The sequence below is a fragment of the Herpailurus yagouaroundi genome, unplaced genomic scaffold, assembly GCF_014898765.1.
Source record: "Herpailurus yagouaroundi ecotype Mexico unplaced genomic scaffold, PumYag 140, whole genome shotgun sequence".
NCBI lineage: Eukaryota > Metazoa > Chordata > Mammalia > Carnivora > Felidae > Herpailurus > Herpailurus yagouaroundi.
Window position 1 is genome coordinate 86,264,364 of NW_024412395.1, and position 19,928 is coordinate 86,284,291.

At 40.2% G+C, this 19,928-nt stretch overlaps 1 protein-coding gene and 1 long non-coding RNA gene across 9 annotated transcripts in view; one reads left to right on the forward strand and one right to left on the reverse strand.

Moving 5' to 3' along the window:
* PLEKHM3 (pleckstrin homology domain containing M3) overlaps nt 1–19,928 on the reverse strand; it is a 198,045-nt gene that overhangs the window by 94,711 nt on the left and 83,406 nt on the right. For 7 of the 8 annotated variants that reach the window (XM_040476029.1, XM_040476030.1, XM_040476032.1 and 4 more), the window contains one exon: nt 15,068–15,261. In XM_040476029.1, coding sequence (XP_040331963.1) covers nt 15,068–15,261 — 194 coding nt within the window. Of the gene's footprint in view, nt 1–12,924; nt 14,923–15,067; nt 15,262–19,928 lie in introns of those variants that run through there. The other variant, XM_040476036.1, reaches the window with a different exon arrangement.
* On the forward strand, nt 14,553–18,951 carry LOC121030984 (uncharacterized). The gene is made up of 4 exons (XR_005790498.1): nt 14,553–14,665; nt 15,431–15,627; nt 17,264–17,451; nt 18,725–18,951. It is a non-coding gene; the product is annotated as an uncharacterized LOC121030984 (long non-coding RNA).

Here is a 19,928-nt window from a genome sequence, read left to right on the forward strand (position 1 = left end):
TTCATTTAAAAAACATTTCTTTTAATTTTTTTAAAGTTTTATTTATGTTTCGAGAGCGTGAGAGAGACAGACAGACAGAATCCACGAAGCAGGCTCCAGGCTCTGAGCTGTCAGCACAGAGCCAGGATGCGGGGCTCGAACCTGTGAACCATGAGGTCATGACCTGAGCCAAAGTCAGATGCTTAACCGACTGAGCCACACAGGCGCCCCAACCAAAATTTCATTTTTGAAATCAGATTATGGCTGAGTAATATTCCACTTTGTGTATGTATACCACAATTTCTTTATTCATTCATCCACTGATAGACACTTCAGTGGTTTCTGTATCTTGGCTACTATAAATAATGCTGTAATGAACACAGGGGTACATACATCTTTTTGAATTTTCATTTTCTTCAGATAGATACCCAGAAATGGAATTGCTGGATCATCTGATTTTAGTTCTATTTTGAATTTCTGGAGGAACCTTTTTACTCTTTTCCACAGTGGTTGCAACAAGTACATTCCCACCAACACTGCATAAGGGATCCCTTTTTTCTATATCTTTGCTAACATTTTTTATTTCTTGTATTGATACTAGCCACTCTGAAAGGTATGATATCTTCCTATGGTTTTGATTTACATTTCCCTGATGATTAGTGATGTTGAGCATCTTTTCATGTGTCTGTTGGTTATCTGTATGTCTTCTTTAAAAAAAAAATACCTATTTTAGGTGCTTTGTCCATTTTTTCATCAGGTTTTTTTTTTATATACTAATGAGTTATTTATATATTTTGGATATTGATCCCTTATTTGCAAATATCTTCTCCCATTCAGTAGGTTACCTTTCCATTTCATTAATAGCTTCCTTTGTGGGGCAAAAGCTTTTTAGTTTGATATTGTCCCAATTGTTTGTTTTTGCTTTGTTTTTTATCAACTGAGAAAACCGATCCAAAAGAATAGCTAAGACTGATGTCCAAAAGTTGACTGCCTACGTTTTCTTCTAGGAGTTTTATGGTTTCAGGTCTTACATTTAAGTCTTTAATTCATTTTGTTTATTTTTTGTATATGGTGTAAGAACGTGGTCCAATTTTCTAGGCACCATTTATTGAGACTGTCTTTTCCCTATTGTATATTCTTACCTTCTTTGTTGTAGATTAGTTGACCATATGAGTGGGTTTATTTCTGGGCTATTCTGCTTTATTGATCTATGTGTCTGTTTTTGTGCTAATACCATGCTGTTTTGATGATTATAGCTTTTTAATATAGTTTGAAATCAGGAGGTATGATACCTCAAGATTGTTTTTGCTACTCTAATCAGGAGGCATGATACCTCAAGATTGTTTTTGCTACTCTAGGTCTTTTGCTATTCGATACAAATTTTAGGTTTACTTGTTCTAGTTCTGTGAAAAATGCCACTGGTATTGTGACAGGGGTTGCACTGAATCTGTACATTGCTTTGGGTAGTAATAACATTTTAACAACATTCTTTCAAACCTTGAGCACAGTATATTCTTCTATTGTGTCATCCTCAGTTTCTCTCTTTAGGGTATTTCACCTTCTTGGTTAAATTTATTCCCATGTATTTTATTCTTCTTAATACACTTGTAAATGGGATTGTTTTCCTAATTTCTCTTTCTGATTGTTTGTTAATGCATAATAATTGCAACAGATTTCCATATATTAATTTTGTATCCTGCAACAGTACTGAATTCATTTATTCTAACAGTTTTGTAGTGGAGCCTGTAGGATCTAGCACAGGTTTACTTCCTCTTTTCCAATTTGGATACCTTTTTCTTTCTTTTTTCTTGTGGGAGTGCTGTAACTAAAACTGCTAATACAATGTTGAATAAAAGTGGTGAAAGTGGGCATCTTTGTCTTGTGCCTGATCTTAGAGGAAAAGCTTTCAGCTTTTCACCAATGAATATGATGTTAGCTGTGGGTTTGTCATATAAGACCTTTATGATGATGAGGTATGTTCCCTCTGTACCCACTTTGAGAGTTTTTATCATAAATGGATGAATTTTGTCCAATGCTTTTTCTGCATCTATTGAGATGACTACATGATTTTTACCCTCCTTTTTGTTAATGTGGTATATCAGGTTGGTTTTGTGGATATTAAACCATCTTTGTATCCCAGTAATAAATCCCAGTTGACTATGGTATATGATCCTTTTCATATATTGTTGGCTTTGGTTTGCTAATATTTCACTGAAGTTTTTTTGCATCTATATCAAAGCTGTTGATCTGTAATTTCCTTTTTTTTTTTTTAATGTCTTTGTCTGGTTTTGGTATCAGGGTAATGCTGGCATTGCAGAATGAATCTGGAAGCATTTCTTCATCTGAAATTTTTTGGAATGCTTCATCTGGTCCTGGACTTTTGTTTGCTGAGGAGAACAGAAAGTCTGTTCAGATTTTCTATTCCTTCCTTATTCAGTCTTGAAAGATTATATGTTCCTAGGAATTTATCTACTTCTAGCTATCCAATTTATTGCTCATAGTCTTTTAAATCCTTTGTATTTCTCTGGTGTTGGTTGTGACTTCTCTCATTTCTGATTTTACTTATTTGAGCCCTCTTTTATTCTTGAAGAGTCTGGCTAGAGGTTTATCAATTTTGTTTATTTTTTTTTGGAGAACCAGCTCTTAGTTTCATTAATTTTTTAAATTGTTTTCTTAGTCTCTATTTCATTTATTTCTGCTATGATGTTTATTATTTCCTTCCTTCTAGTAATGTTGGGTTTTGTTTGTTCTTTTACTGGTTCCTTTATGTGTAAGGTTAGACTGTTAGACATTTTTGTTTCTTGAGGTAGGCCTGTATTTCCTCTTAAAACTGTTTTTGCTGGATCCCATAGATTTTGGAGCGTTGCTTCCATTTTCATTTGCCTGAAGGTGTTTTTTAAATTACTTCTTTGATTTCTTCATTGACCCATTGATTGTTTATTACCATGTTGTTTAGCCTCCAAGTATGTGTGTATTTTTCTAGTTTTTTCTTGTAATTGGTTTCTGCTTTCATACTGTTGTGATTGCAAAAGATGCTTGATAGGATTTCAATCTTCTTAAATTTATTGAGACTTGTTTTGTAGACTAATGTGTAATTTTGGAGAAAGTTTCATGTGCATTTGAAAAGAATATGCATTCTACTGTTTTGGGATGGGACATTATGTATCTATTAAGTCCATTTGGTTTAATGTGTCATTTAAGGCCATTGTTTCTTTCTTTCTTTCCTGTTCTTTTAAGTTCATTTATTTTGAGAGAAAAAGAGACGGGGGGGGGGGGGGCGGGGGCGGGGAAGAGGGCAGAGAGAGAATCCCAAGTAGGCTCTACCACTGTCAGCACAGAGCCTAACACGGAGATCAAACTCCCAAATTCTGAGATCATGACCTGAGCCAAAATCAAGACCTGGATGCTTAAGTGACTGAGCCAGCCAGGTGCCCTTAGTCTATTTACATTTAAAGTAGTTATTGATAGGTATGGACTTATTGCCATTTTGTTAATTGTTTTCTGGTTGTTTTTGTAGTTCTTCTCTGTTCTTCCTTCTCTTGCTCTCTTATGATTTGATGACTTTCTTTAGTGTTATGTTTGGATATTTGTATCTTTATTTTTTGTGTACCTATTACAGGTTTTGGGTTTGTGGTTACCATGAGTTTCATATACAATACCCTATGTATATGGCAGTCTATTTTAGGTTTATTGTCGCTTAAAGTTTGAACACATTATAAAAGAACACACTACATTCTTAACCACACCCCCCCCATGTTTCATCTATCTGATCTATTCTGCATCTTTTTTTTCAAAGTTTATTTATTTTGAGAGAAAGAGAGCATATGCATGAGTAAGTGGGGGAGGGGCAGAGAGAGGAGGAGAGAGAGAATCCCAAGCAAGTTCTGCACCATAAGCACAGGCCTGACACAGGGCTTGACCCCATGAACTGTGAAAGCATGAGCTGAGCTGCGGTCAAGAGTCAGACACTCAACCGTCTAAGCCACCCAGGTGCCCCTATTTTGCATCTTTCTATTTTGTGTATCCCTTTATGAATTATTGTAGATACAGTTGATACACTTTTGTCTTTTACCATTTATACTAGCTTTATAAGTGGTCAACCACTAACTTTACTATATATTTGCTTTTACCAGTGAGATTTTTTTTCCTTCATAATTTTCTTCTACTTATGGCCTTTTCTTTTCCACTTAAAGGAGCCTCTGTAACATTTCTTGTAAGACTGGTTTAGTGGTGATGAACTCAAAATTTTGTTTGTCTGGAAAACTTTTTATCTCTCTTCCAATTTTGAATGATAAACTTACTGGGTAGAGTATTCTTGGTTGTAAGATTTTTCCTTTGAGTCTATATGCCTGAATATATAATGTCACTCCCTTCTAGCCTGCAAAGTTCCTGCTGAAAAATCATTTGATGGTTTTATGGGTATTCCCTTGTATGTAACTAGTTGCTTTTTTCTTGCTGCTTTTAAAATACTCTTCTTAATTTTTGACACTGTATTTATTATGTCTTGGTGTGGCTCTTTTTAGGTTCATTTTGTTTTGGACTCCCTATGCTTCCTAGAACTGGATGTCTGTTTTCTTCCCCAGGCTAGAGAGGTTTCAGTTATTACTTCTTCAAATAAGTTTTATGCCTCAAAATGATTCTTTTCTTAAAGTTGGGAGAGACTTGGGCATACTCATATGCTAAAATGAAGGTGCTAGTAAAGGAGGAAACTATAGATACAAAAGTAGGGATAACTGACAGAGCCTGGCCCTGGAATGGCCTAGAGAAAATGAGAGGCGGACCCAGCTGGAAGCTCTTTTGCACACACATGCACACATACCTCTCCTGTATTTTCTTAATTGAAATGTTTCAATTAAATGTTTCAATAGAAATGCTTCATTTCTATTAAAATGTTACATAAAAGGTAGTTACTGATTTCTCCAATATTCCCTCTAGAAGTCAACATATTGGGAACCAAAGGCTGCAAACTAACTGAAAGTAATCTAATTTTGCAATCCTCTGGTAAACATGATCTTTGCTACAGAACGGTGCTGTCTTTTGCTTTCTGATGAGGTGACTGTGTGTTTAGGGTTTTCTGTGATGAAGTGACCTTACTGGACTGCAGGGCTATTAATCATCAGATCTGACAGCATTTCTCCAGCAAGCCGACCATGAGAACGGCCCCGCTCATGCCAATGCAAGTTCATCTGGTCAGTCCTGCCATCAGAGCCAAAGGACAAATGTGTTGGAGAGAGTCAACTCCACACTTTACTCATCCATCAAGGGAAACCACATTACTGGCAGGCAGCACTATCAAGTTCTCAGATACCAAAGAACAATGAAGAAACTTGCTAAAGAAATCATGGAAATCAAGTAGCACAATCATTTCTAATGCCAAAGTTTTCTACTTTAACACCTTTAGAATTGCCTGACACTCCAAGAAGGTAACTTAGGCTTCATTTATAGATTGCTCTAATGAGAATGGTGGTAAAGATAAAAATTTAAAAAAGAAAATGGTCATATATGATTCAGCCTTTATATTATGCAACTGGTACTCAGGGTTAAAAATGCAGAGATAATTGCCAATGAAATCAAAGGCAGTAGTCTTTACAAAAAAGGTAAGGGTCAGGGCAACTGGATGGCTCAGTTGGTTGGGCACTTGACTCTTAATTTCAGCTCAGGTCATGACCCCAGGGTTGTGGGATTGAGCCCCATGTTGGGCTCAGCACTGAGCTGAAGCCTGCTTAAGATTCCCTCTCTCTCTGCCCCCCCCACTCATGTACACACACTCTCTCAAATAATAATAATAATAATAATCATAATAAAGGTAGAGGCCCTCATTCCATTTTGTAATAGGTCACTGAGTCAAATAAATCAAGACTCATTTAACCCAACTAATTTCTGAGGACTTCAATTCAGCCCCCACCAAGTTTTGATGCTAATGAGAGAAGAGGCACTAGGTCAGACTCTGAAGTAAGCAGACCCTTTGGAGGATTTTGACAGATTTAATACCACCATTTCCCTGAAGCTCAGTTCTCGGTGGTGCACAACTGGTGTTTAAAAGCCCAATGATTAAAATGAGAAAAAAAAAGTTTGTCATGGAACCGTTAGCACACGTAAGAGATAGGTTTTGAAGAAAAGGCCCATGTATATGGGCACACACACATACACACACACACATACAACCTCCATTTTTTATTTTAAGTCCTATGTGCCTGAACTAAGAATGTGGATAGAAGTGCATAAAGAGTAATTTAAAAGAAAACTATTCATGTAGTATTACTGTGTTTTCCAGGAATCTGTGCTCCAGGTTGGGTAATTTGTACTGAGTTGAGAGGGCTGCAGTATCACCCACCCTAAAATCAGCGAGAAGCACTGTGAAGCATACCCAGGGAGATGCAATTTGGTGTTCTTCATATGAGCTGCAAACTCTTTCTGAAATTGCTACATTAGGCTGGATGTGGACAGGAATCATATGCCTAGCCATGCTCCCAGCTAACGGAAAAACAATTTTAAATCAAAGGCAGACATTTCGATAGCAACCCATGTGGAAGAAACAAGCTTCGATCTAGATACCTCATTTTGCTAATCTCATTGGCTTGAAAAAGTAGCAAGATTGCATCAGATATTATATCTTGGCAGATAGTTATGGGAAATAAGGGTCTCTTTTACCTGCTCATTCAGAGATTGTGTTTACGTTCCTTAGTAACAACCTAAAACCTGGAGTAGGAATACTTGGGAACTAATTTTGGTTGATTATTCTGGGGTCTGATTGCAAAAGTGACAGACTGTATCACAGTTCTAGATCCTAGAAGACGTTCTTATGGTATTTTTTTTAACAGTTCCAAGAACATAATATTTATCTAACTACACTGAGTTTTATTTTTTGTCATCCTTTACAAAATGATTTTAGATAATTTCTGTATATTCCATTTCCTCTCAGAATAAAAAAAAATCACTTTTTAACTTTCTGAAGGATTTCAGCAAGGAAGAAGCTGTGTGTGCATGATAGTAAATTTCATCCATCACTTGCCAGAATTCCTTTTTCACAGTTTTATTAATCAGTTTAGTTTTGAATGACATGGTCTTTTGCAACCTGTAGCTCCCTTTTAGAGTGCTGATATTGCTACACGAGTCGTTAAGCAAGATCTCTGAAGAAAATGACAACAGGGAGGAGCTATGAGGAGATCAAGAGGTTAGGGGACCTGAAAACCTGAGAGGTTCTAGAAGTCATCCAAGGGAAAAGGATTCTTAAAGTAGAAGGAGAAGTGTTGCGTTCAAAAACATCCTGTGTTTTTTTGTAGTTTCAAAGTTCTGATAGATTCATAATCTATTGAGACTAAAGCCTCAACTGCAAGCTAATGACACTTTTAATTAGCTAACATGAAAAAATAAAGCCACACAATCTGGCTAATATTAAATCTTAAAAAGAGCAAACAGTTGTATTCATTTACTGAATTTAAGTGTTACTGACATGCTTCAAGTCCTACTACTGCTTATTCTTCCAAAATTGTTGGCTAATAATTGTACAATTAGATCTCAGATTTTGGCTATAATAGTCCTCAGATGTAGGTCAGAGACACAGCAAGTCATGTCTGTGTAGATTGTGTTTTAAGAACTAGGCTGCCTTAAGAGATATGTCTTAATAAACTAGCCTCCTCAATTAAGCATATTCAATTCCCAACAGCAAGCCATCTTTTCTCTTTGTGACAGATAGCCCCTCCACCTACTCTGATTTGGGGGGGGGGAAATGTGCAGGGGAAGAGGAGGTGTTGCTATGAAATGATTTCTCAGCATATTATTAGGACACGCAAACTTTTGGGTACACTAAATAATAGTCTTATTTACTTTTCCAGGATCAATGGTATATAGGTATGCTCACACTACAAAGCACTATTTCTGTTTAGTGAATCGTGCTTAATACAAATATTTACTGGCATAAAAAGATGTCCACAGTATGCCAGGTGCAATGATTGGGTTAAAAGTGGTATGTGCAGTATGAAACCATTTTAACGAGGAAAAAATCTGCAGAGGAAAAAGTCTAGAAACATAGGCACCAAAGTGGTAAGATAATGGTTGGGTTTCTTATTTTTGTTTTCTATAATGACTGATATTTTTTTTTTTTTTGTAATAAGAAAACAATTAAGTGTGACCAAATTAAGCAGGTGGGATCTTGGTAACAGTACTTTACTCATTTAGCTCATTTGTTCAACAGATATCGATTAGCTCTCTACGTCAGGTATGGTTCTAGGCCCTGGGGACACAGTAGTGAACAAAATGGATAAAAACCATGACCTTTTGTAGCTGACATTTAACGGGGAGGGCAGGACCACTGTATATGGCTGCATTGGGTGAGCAAAACACAACTTCCATATCCACGCATGCCGGCCCGAGAGAGGGAGACAGACAAGATACCATGTAATATAGTGATAAGCACAGAAAGAAGACAGAAAGTGTATGGGGGGAAGAAGTGGAAGGGAGTGAAGGATGCTTCAAAGGTGACAGCTATGTAAAGACCTAAAAGAGTTAAGGAAGCAACCCTGTGGTTATTTGAGGAAAGGAGAAGCAAGGATAGGAATTCACACAGGAGAAGCCGGCTCAAAGACAAAAAAAAAAAGGCCGGTGTGACCAGAGGGAATGAGGGGACAGGTAGTGGGAGAAGAGGGCACAGAGGTAACTGGGGATGAGACTGTACATGGCCTTGGCTTTTACCTGGAGAAGTGAAGCTATTAGATAGTTTGGGTCAAGGGTGACATCATCTAATTTACACATGAGCTCTAGCTGTAGTTTAAGAACAGACTGAAGGGGGAGACGCGTGACTGCAATAACATGGGGGAGAGAAGGCAGTGGCTGGCACCTGGGTGGTAGCGGGCAGGTGATGGCAAGTGAATGTACTTGCTGAGGGACCGGATGTGGACATGAAAGAAAGGTGTTTGGCCTGGACAACCAGGTGGCTACAGATGTCATCCAGCTTGATGGTGAAGTCTGCAGCAGGCACGGTTGACAACAGCAGTGGGGGTAACAGGTGAGCTCCGTTTTGGGCAGATTAAGTTTAAGAGGCTGGCAAATAGCCAAAGGACATTTCAACCTTTGTATTTAGCAGTGCCCCCCCCCCCCCCCAGCTCACCAGAAAGGCAGCTTGCCCCGTGGTAACAAAGGAAGGAGTCGGAAGGCAATCTTGGTACATGAGGTGGCACCAACAGGGGCTGGTCTAAGAGCCGAGCAAGCTGCTAAATTTTGCTTCACAGAAGAGGAGGCAATGCCAATCTGACAGGATACACACCCACACTTTTCAGGTACTCACCTGGATAAATAATGTTAATAAAAATGGGAATCTTTATGGTAGAAATTTCTCACTGTTCAGTAAAGCTGATATTTCAGTGAGAACTAATGCTGTAGATAGGGTTATAATTTCAAGGAAAATGTGAGACCAAAGACAGGAAAAGGTAGGTGGCTTAAAACCTAGAAGAATCACATTTGGTATTCTCTTGAGACTCCCAAGTCAAGCTGTTGTTTCAGAGTGGTCTAAGCCAAGGCTAAACCTGATAAACAAGCAGGCCCAAATGTTCCCCAATACGATTCTGCCCAAAGCAACTGGGAGAATAGGCCTACTGGCCTCAACTAGTGTTGGAGAGAAAATAGTTTTAAATTTATATCCTAAGAGGAACTTTGGATTCACAGGTACCCCAAGTCCCCAAATCACATTTCGATGATAGTGGGAAATACTCAGATATCCACATTAATTTCTAGAATGTCTTTCCCTAGACTGAATGATACACTTTAACACTCAGAAGAAGTCAACAAGTCAAGAACTTAAGTCAGATTTCTGAAAAGTTTGTCCAAATAGCTGTTGTCAGTCTGATGTTTTCAGCAGTCCAAGGTAAAATAAAAGAGAAAGAGAGAATAGAATGAATTTTAAAATCTATTTGAATTTTAAAAGTGGTTTGCTTTCTGAGACCATTTGCCTGTTTTCTTGTTTGGTAGTGTTACTATATTCCTTTATGAAATGGTGAGAAATAGGTGGTAATGTTTATGTCTGTTTTGGTTAAAGATCTATATGGAAGGCAACCCTATAGATCACTCCGTATTTTTGTTTTAAATTTACAGGTCTGTGAAATGGGAAGGTCTGGTAAATGCCGCCCTAGGGAAAATGCTAAGCCCATGGTCACGCCTCGCTCTCCGAGCCTGACTGAACAACCGGGAGCGCAGGACCGCCTGGGTCAGCAACCCCATTTTCTGGGACATCGCGGTCTGCTACCTCCCTGCCTGCCTTCCCACTCTTCCACACGACCTCAGTCAAGGCTTTCGGAGAACTAAAAGTGGTTCCTCCTGAGAGCCCGGAGACCTCTGTCCCTCACCACCTCCACCAGCAAATGTGCCGGGGAGAGCAGCAGCGATCTGGTTCGGAGCAGGGACTCTGCTGCTTACCAGATTTGTCACCTCAGGCAAGTCACGTAGCATCTCAGAGTCACACTGTTCCTTCTCTTCTTTCTAAATGGCATCTGTTTCCCATCTGAAAGGACTGTTGTAAAGAACAACTATTATATTTGTGGGAAAGCATTTTTTAATTGATAAAACCATGATTATCTAACATGGGCCCAGGCACCACCATAAATAAATGAAATGGGCTGGGGATAAGAAAAACAAGGCAGCAACATATTCTGCACTGAATGACCCTGCGTTTGGGGGGAACAGGAGCAGGAGAGACTCTGCGAAGTGGGGAGTCCGGGATCATCCAGGAATGACAGAAGCCCTATGTAATCAGAGCTTCTGATTTCCTCAGAGGAACCAGAGAGCTTTGTTGTGTATACATGAAAACTCCTGGTTATTTAAATGTTAGCAACTGTTCCACCAATTTAAAAGTCAAGGAGACCATCCCTGAAAGGGCAAACAAAACATGGTCTCTAGGCCAAACTTGGGCCCAAGACACTCATTTGTGACAGGTGATTTACACACACATCCTACTGTTCCTGTGTGCAGCGGAATATACAGGGCTGAGACCCTCTACCAGTTCTTAGGGTCCCTCCCAAACACTTCCCTATCACTGCTGATGTGGCTGTGTCCTCAGAGTGCTAAGATTTTTCAGAGAGTTCTTCATGTACCTTCATGTGTGGACACTATAAACAATTCTTCTCATGAAAAGTTAACTAGGCCTTGAACCAATCCAACAGGGTCACCATCTGGGACTCCTCAGAAACAGTGAACTGTCAGCACTGTAAACATTTTAGACTTCATGGAAGACACTGACTTTTTCTAAACTAATCATCCTTGCCAGTCAAGATTTGCGGTATGGGTTCAAGAACAAGGCATTCATTTAACAACAAGAACAAGAACACTGAGGATGAGGACCGGGCGGCCATTATAATGAAAGGCCTAAAAGCAAACTGTGACTTCCCTAATAAGGGGACGACCCAAGTCAGCTCCCTGGCAGGGGGAGCACCAGTACGATTAATCAGTCTGTTTTCAGTTTTCTCACGACAGCAATATTAACAGTTTGCTTTCTTCTGTTTATATGGCGTTGACAGGTCTTCAGCATGTTGGGCCTACTTGCTGGAGATTAATGGCTACTCCTGTACAGAGGTAAAAACCAGGCAGGGAGAGAATGCCTTTTACAACTGGGTAAGAACTGACTTCTCTTGCTCTCTTTCGTTCCCCTATTGCACACCAACTCCTCCCTCCTTTAATTCCTATCAAGATTATATAAGATTAGTTGTATCCAGTAGGTTATGTTTATATTCCACTTTAAATGTTGTGCCTCCAAGTGAAACAAAGGGAACTTTACACATTACTTCTAGATAAGTTTATCATCTCTAATCAAAGGTGCAGGGCTGGCTAATTTTGTTTTTAAAACGTCAGATTCCTTATAAAGGTAAAAGGTAGGTAAGCGATGGCCTCTGGTGACAGGAATTTAGTTATTAGGTGGGTGATGGTTATTTAGGGCACACTCAAAAAAGGCAGAGCTGACATTAAGTAAGGCCCTGCTGCGACGAGTACCAGCAGCCCAGAACATCTTAGACCCGCTTCACGAAATAGTCCTACTTCAAAATAGAGAGAGAACAGCTCCCCATAACAGCCTCCTCCCTCCCCCACCCCCCACCAGAAGCTAGAAGTACTTCTTGCTGCTGGTATGCTTCTCCCTGTGCCAAGGTGGGAAGACATGGTAACAATGTTTGGGGTTTATTTTTTTAATATATTTAAAAAAATTTTTTTTAATGTTTATTTATTATTGAGAGACAGAGCATGAGCATGGGAGGGGCAGAGAGAGGAGGAGACACAGAATCCGAAGCAGGCCCCAGGCTCCGAGCTGTCAGCACAGAGCATGGCGCGGAACTCGAATTCACAAACCGTGAGATCATGACCCGAGCCGAAGTCGGACGCTTAACCAACTGAGCCACCCAGGTGCCCCTTAATATATTTTTTAATGTTTATTTTTGAGAGAGACAGAATGAAAGTGGGGAGGGGCAGAGAGAGAGGGAGTCACAGAATCTGAAGCAGGCTCCAGGCTCGGAGCTGTCAGCACAGAGCCTGACGTAGGGCTCAAACCCACAAATGCAAGATCATGACCTGCGCCGAAGTCAGAGGCTTAGCCAACTGAGCCACCCAGGTGCCCCTCCATTATCTTCACAGCATATAAGCATACAGAAACAAAGAACAAATTTTTAAAAAGAAAAATCAATGTGCCTCCTCTAGAGTTCCGTAGGAATCTCATTCTTTGGTCTTAGGGAACCTCCTGCTCCACTCATCTTTGTGCAACAACTGCATGAGTAAGTGTGCATCACATACCCAGGAACTTCAGGCCCCATACCCAGGGTCAGTGCTCCAAACCACTTCCTCTGGCTCACTCCTCTCCTGACATAGGAGCAGGAGGGGCCAAGTCCAGTAGACAGAGCATCAGGGGTGGCTTTTAAGTGGAAACTTTAAACAAAGATTTCTAAAGCCAGAGACAAGAACACTCTAGGATAATAAAACAGTATGAATAATAGTATTTATTGAGTGCTTACTATGTATATGCACTATTATAAGCAGTACCATTGGAAAAAACCAATTCCCACAACAGAATGCATTAAAGAGTTAAATCATCCCAGGATATGTGAGAGTAGAACAATATACTGGATGAGAGTTGTACAGATCTTGAACTCCATACTTGTATTTAATAATTTGCCTGATGCGAAGGTTCAATGGGAGAGAGACACTGCAATTGTCCTGAGACTCCAGACCAGGGTGGTACATTGGAAGTGAAACGGAGAAGAAAGATTTGAGACTGATCTCCAAAACAAAACCAACTAAATTTTTCTTCTTTGTTTTTTAGTTCGTTTGCTCATTCATTCAACAACTATTTTTGAGGGTTTCAGATGGGTCAGACACTGTGCTAACGGACACCTAAGGAAGAAATAAAACCAGAAGATTGACTCCTTCCTCAAAACTGGGCTACCAGCCGTCGTTCAGTGGTTTAGAGTGACAGCATAGTAGACACCTGTCTATCCCTCCCTCCTTCCATCTATCCGTTCAGTACTTGCTGATTGCCTGTCTGGTGCCAGGAACTGCACTACATAAGGGTCATGGGCAAGTGAGGAAAGAAAAATGAAGGGAAAGGAAGAAAGGCTGCTGTCTTCATTCTCACAGCCCTGGGAATGCCTTCTTTCTAGAACTTCTATTCCTTTCCTGGTGGTCTGGCCATAAGGGGTAGGCATGGCAGTAAACCACCAGACTGCGGGAACAGCAAAGGTATTCTTAGTCATCCAAATGAAGACAGAATCTGTTTAATTTCTAAACGTATGCCCTGATGTGGCATATTTATCCAAAGCAAAACACTGTCCCAGAAAGGTACCTCACATGATTCCCATGTGTAGATTTTAATGTTGTCTAAAAATACAGGCAAAGAAAAACTAGCTCTGAACTAAGCCGAGAGTGAAAATGATAGAACAAACATACTTTGAACATTACAAATCTTGTATCTAGTTTAGTTGGACCTATAATCCTATTGCCTTTCAGGGAAAGCCCCGATCTTTTAAAATTAAGATCTGCCTAGACTTTACAAGAATAAAACCTGACCTTTTTCTAGTGCTTTTTGAAAAACTAGGTAATAGAATGACTACCACTGAGAAGTGTTTTGCTTTATGGCAGCTGCCTTTTCATTATTATTTTATGAGGGCTTGTCTAGGTATTATGATATTATGTACTCCTCACTATCTACATTTAGTTCTTTTTAAGACGTCTTCTTCAGATGCCTGGGGGTTATGTCCATTTCCTTGGATCTAACTAGATCTCAAATAACAAACCGTATCACTTTAATGCTTTCCAAAGGTTCTTTTGCATGTAGGCTCCCCTCCAGAAACCATGACTAAGGTATGCTTTTGGTCATTTCCATTAAAACATTAAAAGGTATTTTCAGGGACCTACGAACACCATCAGCAATTATTTCAAGTGTAAGCTAGTTCGTATGTGCCAAGGGTGAGACTTGAAATGCTAATAAAATCTAACTGTAAAAGAAGGAATTTGATGAGAGCAGGCACATTTTAACTTCAGTTTTATTCTCAGGATCTGAACCTGGCATGGACTTGTGTGCTCTGTGAACTCGGAGATAACTGCCCTATGGAAAACCAGCCTGCACAAACGGTGACATGAAAAGGCAGAATCCTGGGCCGGTGCATCTTAATCCCAGGCTCTACCCCCGGCATCACCTACCAAGCCTATTTCTGGATGGAAAGTAAGATGTGAATAACCACTTATTTCCACTGAAAAACGTCTTTATGGAATAGTTCAAACATGCTCATTTCACAAATAAAACCAGGAAAAGTGAAAAGTGCTACATAAGTGATCAACGAAGACACTCCTGTGATCATCCCCTCGAGTTCGTCTACGGGTAGGAGAAGTCTTCACTGTTGTGGGAACTAGTTCCATGGCTGGAACGCCTTCAGTTACGCTGAGCTATTACTTTCATTTTTCTTGGCTCAACTTAGAGGACTTTGGAGGAAAAACGTCAAAGATGAGCCGGGAGCGAGAGTCACAGAAGACGGTGCCCACTGGAAAGGCCAGGGAGGTCCTCTAACCACCCTCCCAGGGCGGGGAGAGGAAAGCAAACCGGAGCCGCCTGCCATCTGTGACCTACCTGCGGCGCAGATCCTCGGCCACGGCGGCCCGGCAGCTGAACAAATAGGCTCGCAGCGATTTCAGCCGCTGCCGCAGCCGCACCACGGTGGCCAGCGGCTCGGCGTGGCGGTACAGCATCGGGTTCTCCTGCTGGATGTCGATCAGGGGCTCTTCGTACACGTACTCCAGAAACTCTTTGGCTTGCTTAGATACCTACAAGATAAACTTCCTCAGTCAGTCTGGGGAACCATCCAGTTTTCCACACCTCCTCAAACTAGGAACCAGAGTTGAAAGGCCAAAGTCCCATTACTTTCTGAGCGAGCCACAGCAAAAGCCCATAACTTAACTAAATATAAATTGTGGCTTTCTTTCTCTCTTCCAGAAACCTGTAGAAGTAACCGTTGCATTGAAAGGAATCCATTAATTATGTATCTTGATTATGGTGGTGATTACATGAATCTACATGAGATAAAATGACACAGAACTATACAGACTCAAGATACCATGTAGGCTTCCCGATTTATGGATATTGTACCACAGTGATCTAAGATGTAACCAATGGGAGGCACTGGATGAAAGGTACATGGGACCTCTCTTTACTATCTATGCAACTTCCTGGGAATCTACAGTCATCTCAAAATTAAAAAAAAAAAAAAAGATTCTAAACAGACTTAATTTTAAAAACTACATACATGTATATTCCATACCACTTTTATAAGTAGCCATCAAAATACAGGTAGATCATGTACATATTACAAAATTCAAAAGGAATAAAAAGGATAGCTTTAAAGGATATTATTTATGCAGGATAATTTGCATAGAAAACAGGCTCAAAAAACACTTTAGTGAGCAGAAAGGAGTTGCTCTTAGAATAACTTTGAGCTTGGGCTGAAATACTAATATATCCTTCCAATTCTATATCCAATTCTGGTGGTAAACACCAAGACTATGCAAGTTGATTTTAAAATTTCCTTGTCATTAGAAAGAGCAGAAATGCTGGGGCGCCTGGGTGGCGCAGTCGGTTAAGCGTCCGACTTCAACCAGGTCACGATCTCACGGTCCGTGAGTTCGAGCCCCGCGTCGGGCTCTGGGCTGATGGCTCAGAGCCTGGAGCCTGTTTCCGATTCTGTGTCTCCCTCTCTCTCTGCCCCTCGCCCGTTCATGCTCTGTCTCTCTCTGTCCCAAAAATAAATAAACGTTGAAAAAAAAAATTTTAATAAAAAGAAAGAGTAGAAATGCAATGCATCTGAGATACAGAGGGAGTAGTTTAAATAATGGATACGAAGTGGGTAATTCAGGAGGATCTTCACCAATTTGCTGATACTGAGATGTGGACTGGCTAGTGATGTGTAGAGTTGGCTTAGTTTCTACTTGGGGAGGTAAAACCTCTCTAAAAAGCTTCCAGGAAAACTGCTCTGGTGCTGGGAATAAGGATAGAATTCAACATTAGAAAAACGATTTTGCTTACTAAAAAGAAAACTGAAAATCCACTATGCTTTACATTCCAGACTAGAAGTTTATTAATGAAGATAAATAGGGTACAGTCCTCACCCTCAAGGGACTCACTATGTAGTATAAGAGATAAATATTTATTTATTTTTAAAATGTTTTATTTATTTATGAGAGAGAGTCGGGCAAAGAGAGGGCTATCCGCTCTATCAGCACAGAGCCCGACATGGAGCTTGAACTCACCAACTGTGAGATCATGACCTGATCTGAAATCGGACACTTAACCGATTGAGCCACCCAGGAGCCCCGGGGATAAATATTTAAAACAAGAACTACATGTCGCATATAGCCTGTTCTCTACTACAAAAGAAATACGGATGAGGTCCACTGGTAGCTTAAAGGAAGGAGAAATCAATTATCCTGGGGGGAAGGGAGACGCTGGCAAAGCAGGCCACACTGCCTCAAGGTCTAGAAAGATAAACAGAAATTCACTTGGTGGGCAAGGATGGCACAGAGACTACCACAAGTAGATACAAGGAAGAAAACCCACCAATATGAATAGGTGATATGGCTACTGTATGCGGATTAAAGCACATTTATGACATTTAATATTTTGTAATATAAAATAAAGCTCATATAAGTTTCCATTCCATATACATATATATATGTGTGTGTGTGTGTGTGTGTGTGTGTGTATATATATATATATATAGGCATCAATGGTTTTTTTTCCCCATTAAGTGTCCCATTTTTTTTTCCCTATTAGCAATTATTTTTGAGGTACCTGTTGTGTGATCCTTTGGAGCCCTGCAGTTACAAACGTGGTGAAGTTTACAGTCTCTGCAAATCAGCTCACAAAGAGGCCCTAGAATTAGCCAAAACCTCTATTTAACCAGACTGGAAATAACAACTGACAAGGATACAGAATGCCTCACTTGAGGCATAGAGACACAGGTACGTGCCAGATCCCATAGCAGGCATTAGTGGAGAGTACAACAGGCATGGCCCTGTCCTCGTGTAGCTCAAGGTTCGGTGGAGAAAGACAGAATTGGGTCCAAATATTTGATTTATCATAGTTAAATATGTGCCATATTTAAATATCTTAAACGAGGGAAACACGATGGTGTTCTGGGAAATGAAGTACAGTCCACTTGAAACCGTTGCTGAAAAATGATGTATTGTACAATTCAATTAGTCTTTCTGGCTCTATTGAGCAGTGTTTATACTGAGTCAGGGACCTGCTGAATTAGGTTAACAATGCTACCTTTTAGTAGGTGAACAGAAGGACAAAGGGCACTGGCCAGTCTCCCAGGCCTGAAAAGGCTTCTCTCTTCAGGTGGTACTTAAGCCTAAACGATCCGGGGGCGCGGGGGGGGGGGAGGGAGTCTTTTACAGAGACGGTAAAAGCAGTGAGACAAATGGGAGAGCAGCTAGCGACATGAGCGTTCATAAGCTGGAATTACTAAAAACAAAAACAGAGCTAGTTTCGATGATGTCTAAGGCACTGCTTCACAAAGTTATTAACCAGTGTTAAGAATACGGAACAAACTGGGACCACGGCTGCCTGGGTAGGTGAACAAACCCTTGCAAGGCTGAGGGAGGTTTCAGCAGCAAGACTGAGCACATGCTCACTTCTGATAATCAACCACTTACACCGGTAAGGGAATTTTTGAAAGAACTACAAAATTCGGTATAAAATGCTATTTTTGCAAAATAGAGTGCTGTATCCCCACTGATTTCCTAAGTTCTAAACCACCCTGCATATTGGTCTAAGGATTCCACTTTCAAACTCAACTGTAATTAGAATGCTTTTTAAAAAAGAACATGTTAAATATATAGTTACTTAGGGAAGGAAACCATAAAGTTTATGTGAGGAGAAGTTTCTTTGCTATTAATAGAAATATTACATAAATTGTCCGTGAACACCAAATATATCCCCACCTAAGAGCTACTGTCCTATTTCTTGCCAACCAAATTACGAAAACCATGAGAAGCCTGAGCGTTGTTTTGGATGGATATAAAAACTCAGCTCACAGAGGCAGATAGATGGACCCAGTGCGTTTTTAAAAAATGGTTTTGGTTGGTATTGTCTTTAGTGATCCCACTCCATTCACATTAGAAACAACTTTTATAGGGTTAATAAGTTCATTTTTCAAACCTACTGACTTTTTAATCTTTTACTAAATAATATTTAATGTTTACTAACATTAACATAATTTCTTTCCAGAGCTTTTGAAGCTTACAAACAGACTAATTTAAGCTAGACGAACTCAAGTCAGTGACTGTGATTTTGTTGCAGTTTGTGAACTGGTTCTCCCTTCACAGCGCTGTGGTCTACAGGATTCAAGAGCTGAGGAGGAGGACGAAGTCGAGGTAGAAACGGTTCTCCTCCACACCTCACACATCAAAGTGTATTCATAAACATATCGGTTATGTGAGCAGGAAGCATCATTGGTATAAATTTAAAAGCCTTTTGTTAAGCAGGTGGCAGCTACCTCTTAATGTTCTCGAATGTTGTTCAGGTTTACGTAATTCTGAGAAAGAGGTTCTGGAATGGTGTCCTGTATGTTCCCCCACAAAAATAGCCCCGGGTAGTAGAGCGATGGAGCAAAGGGAATGTTTAACGACAGACAGCAATTTGGAGGTGATGTGGTGGAGGTGGGGGTTGTGAGGACTTCAGTTTTTGTTAAGGGAGGAAAATGGATTGATGAGAACACACTTTTAGAATAACAACTGGTAAACACAACCTAGTCCAGTTTTTCCGTGTTCCAAAGAATACTAGTCCCACAACAATAGTGTTCTGAGGTCCAACAGGAAAAATGCCACACACTATCTTCTTCACTTGGTGATTCAAAGGGTAGCATGTTAGCCTATGAAAGCTTTCGGATATCATGTCTGCTTAACGTGCTCAGGCCAGCAATCTCCCAAACCTATTTGACTATAGACAAGGCAGCTTTTTAATGTTGTGCAGGCCTTGTGCAGAGGGCGGTGGGAGACGAAATGCAGGCTGGGCCCTGCTTCCCCACCAGAGGAAGGGGCCTCTTTCTCTAATTCCTTCCATCTTGCCATGCTGTGAGCCCCCAGGGCTGCGTTCTCCTGAGGGGCCCTGTTCCAGCTGTAGCGTTGGCCTAGCTGTGGCCCTCCTATAGAACCCTCTTTTTGAGTAACACCTATTAACAAGCACAGAACTTGTTAATGCTCCATGGAACATATTTTGAGAAATGCTGAATTAATCCATTACCTATCCTTAGTAGGGAAAAAAAAAAAAAACTGAATCCAGAGACCTTAAGTGACTTATCTGCAGTCATTTTGTGGCAGAACTTACAGCCAGAGCTCAGATCTCTGGATACTCTGTCCTGTGCTTGGTAGCACTATTTAAATTCACAGTTTTTATTTTTTAATAACTCTACTATAAAATGTCTACTCATCAC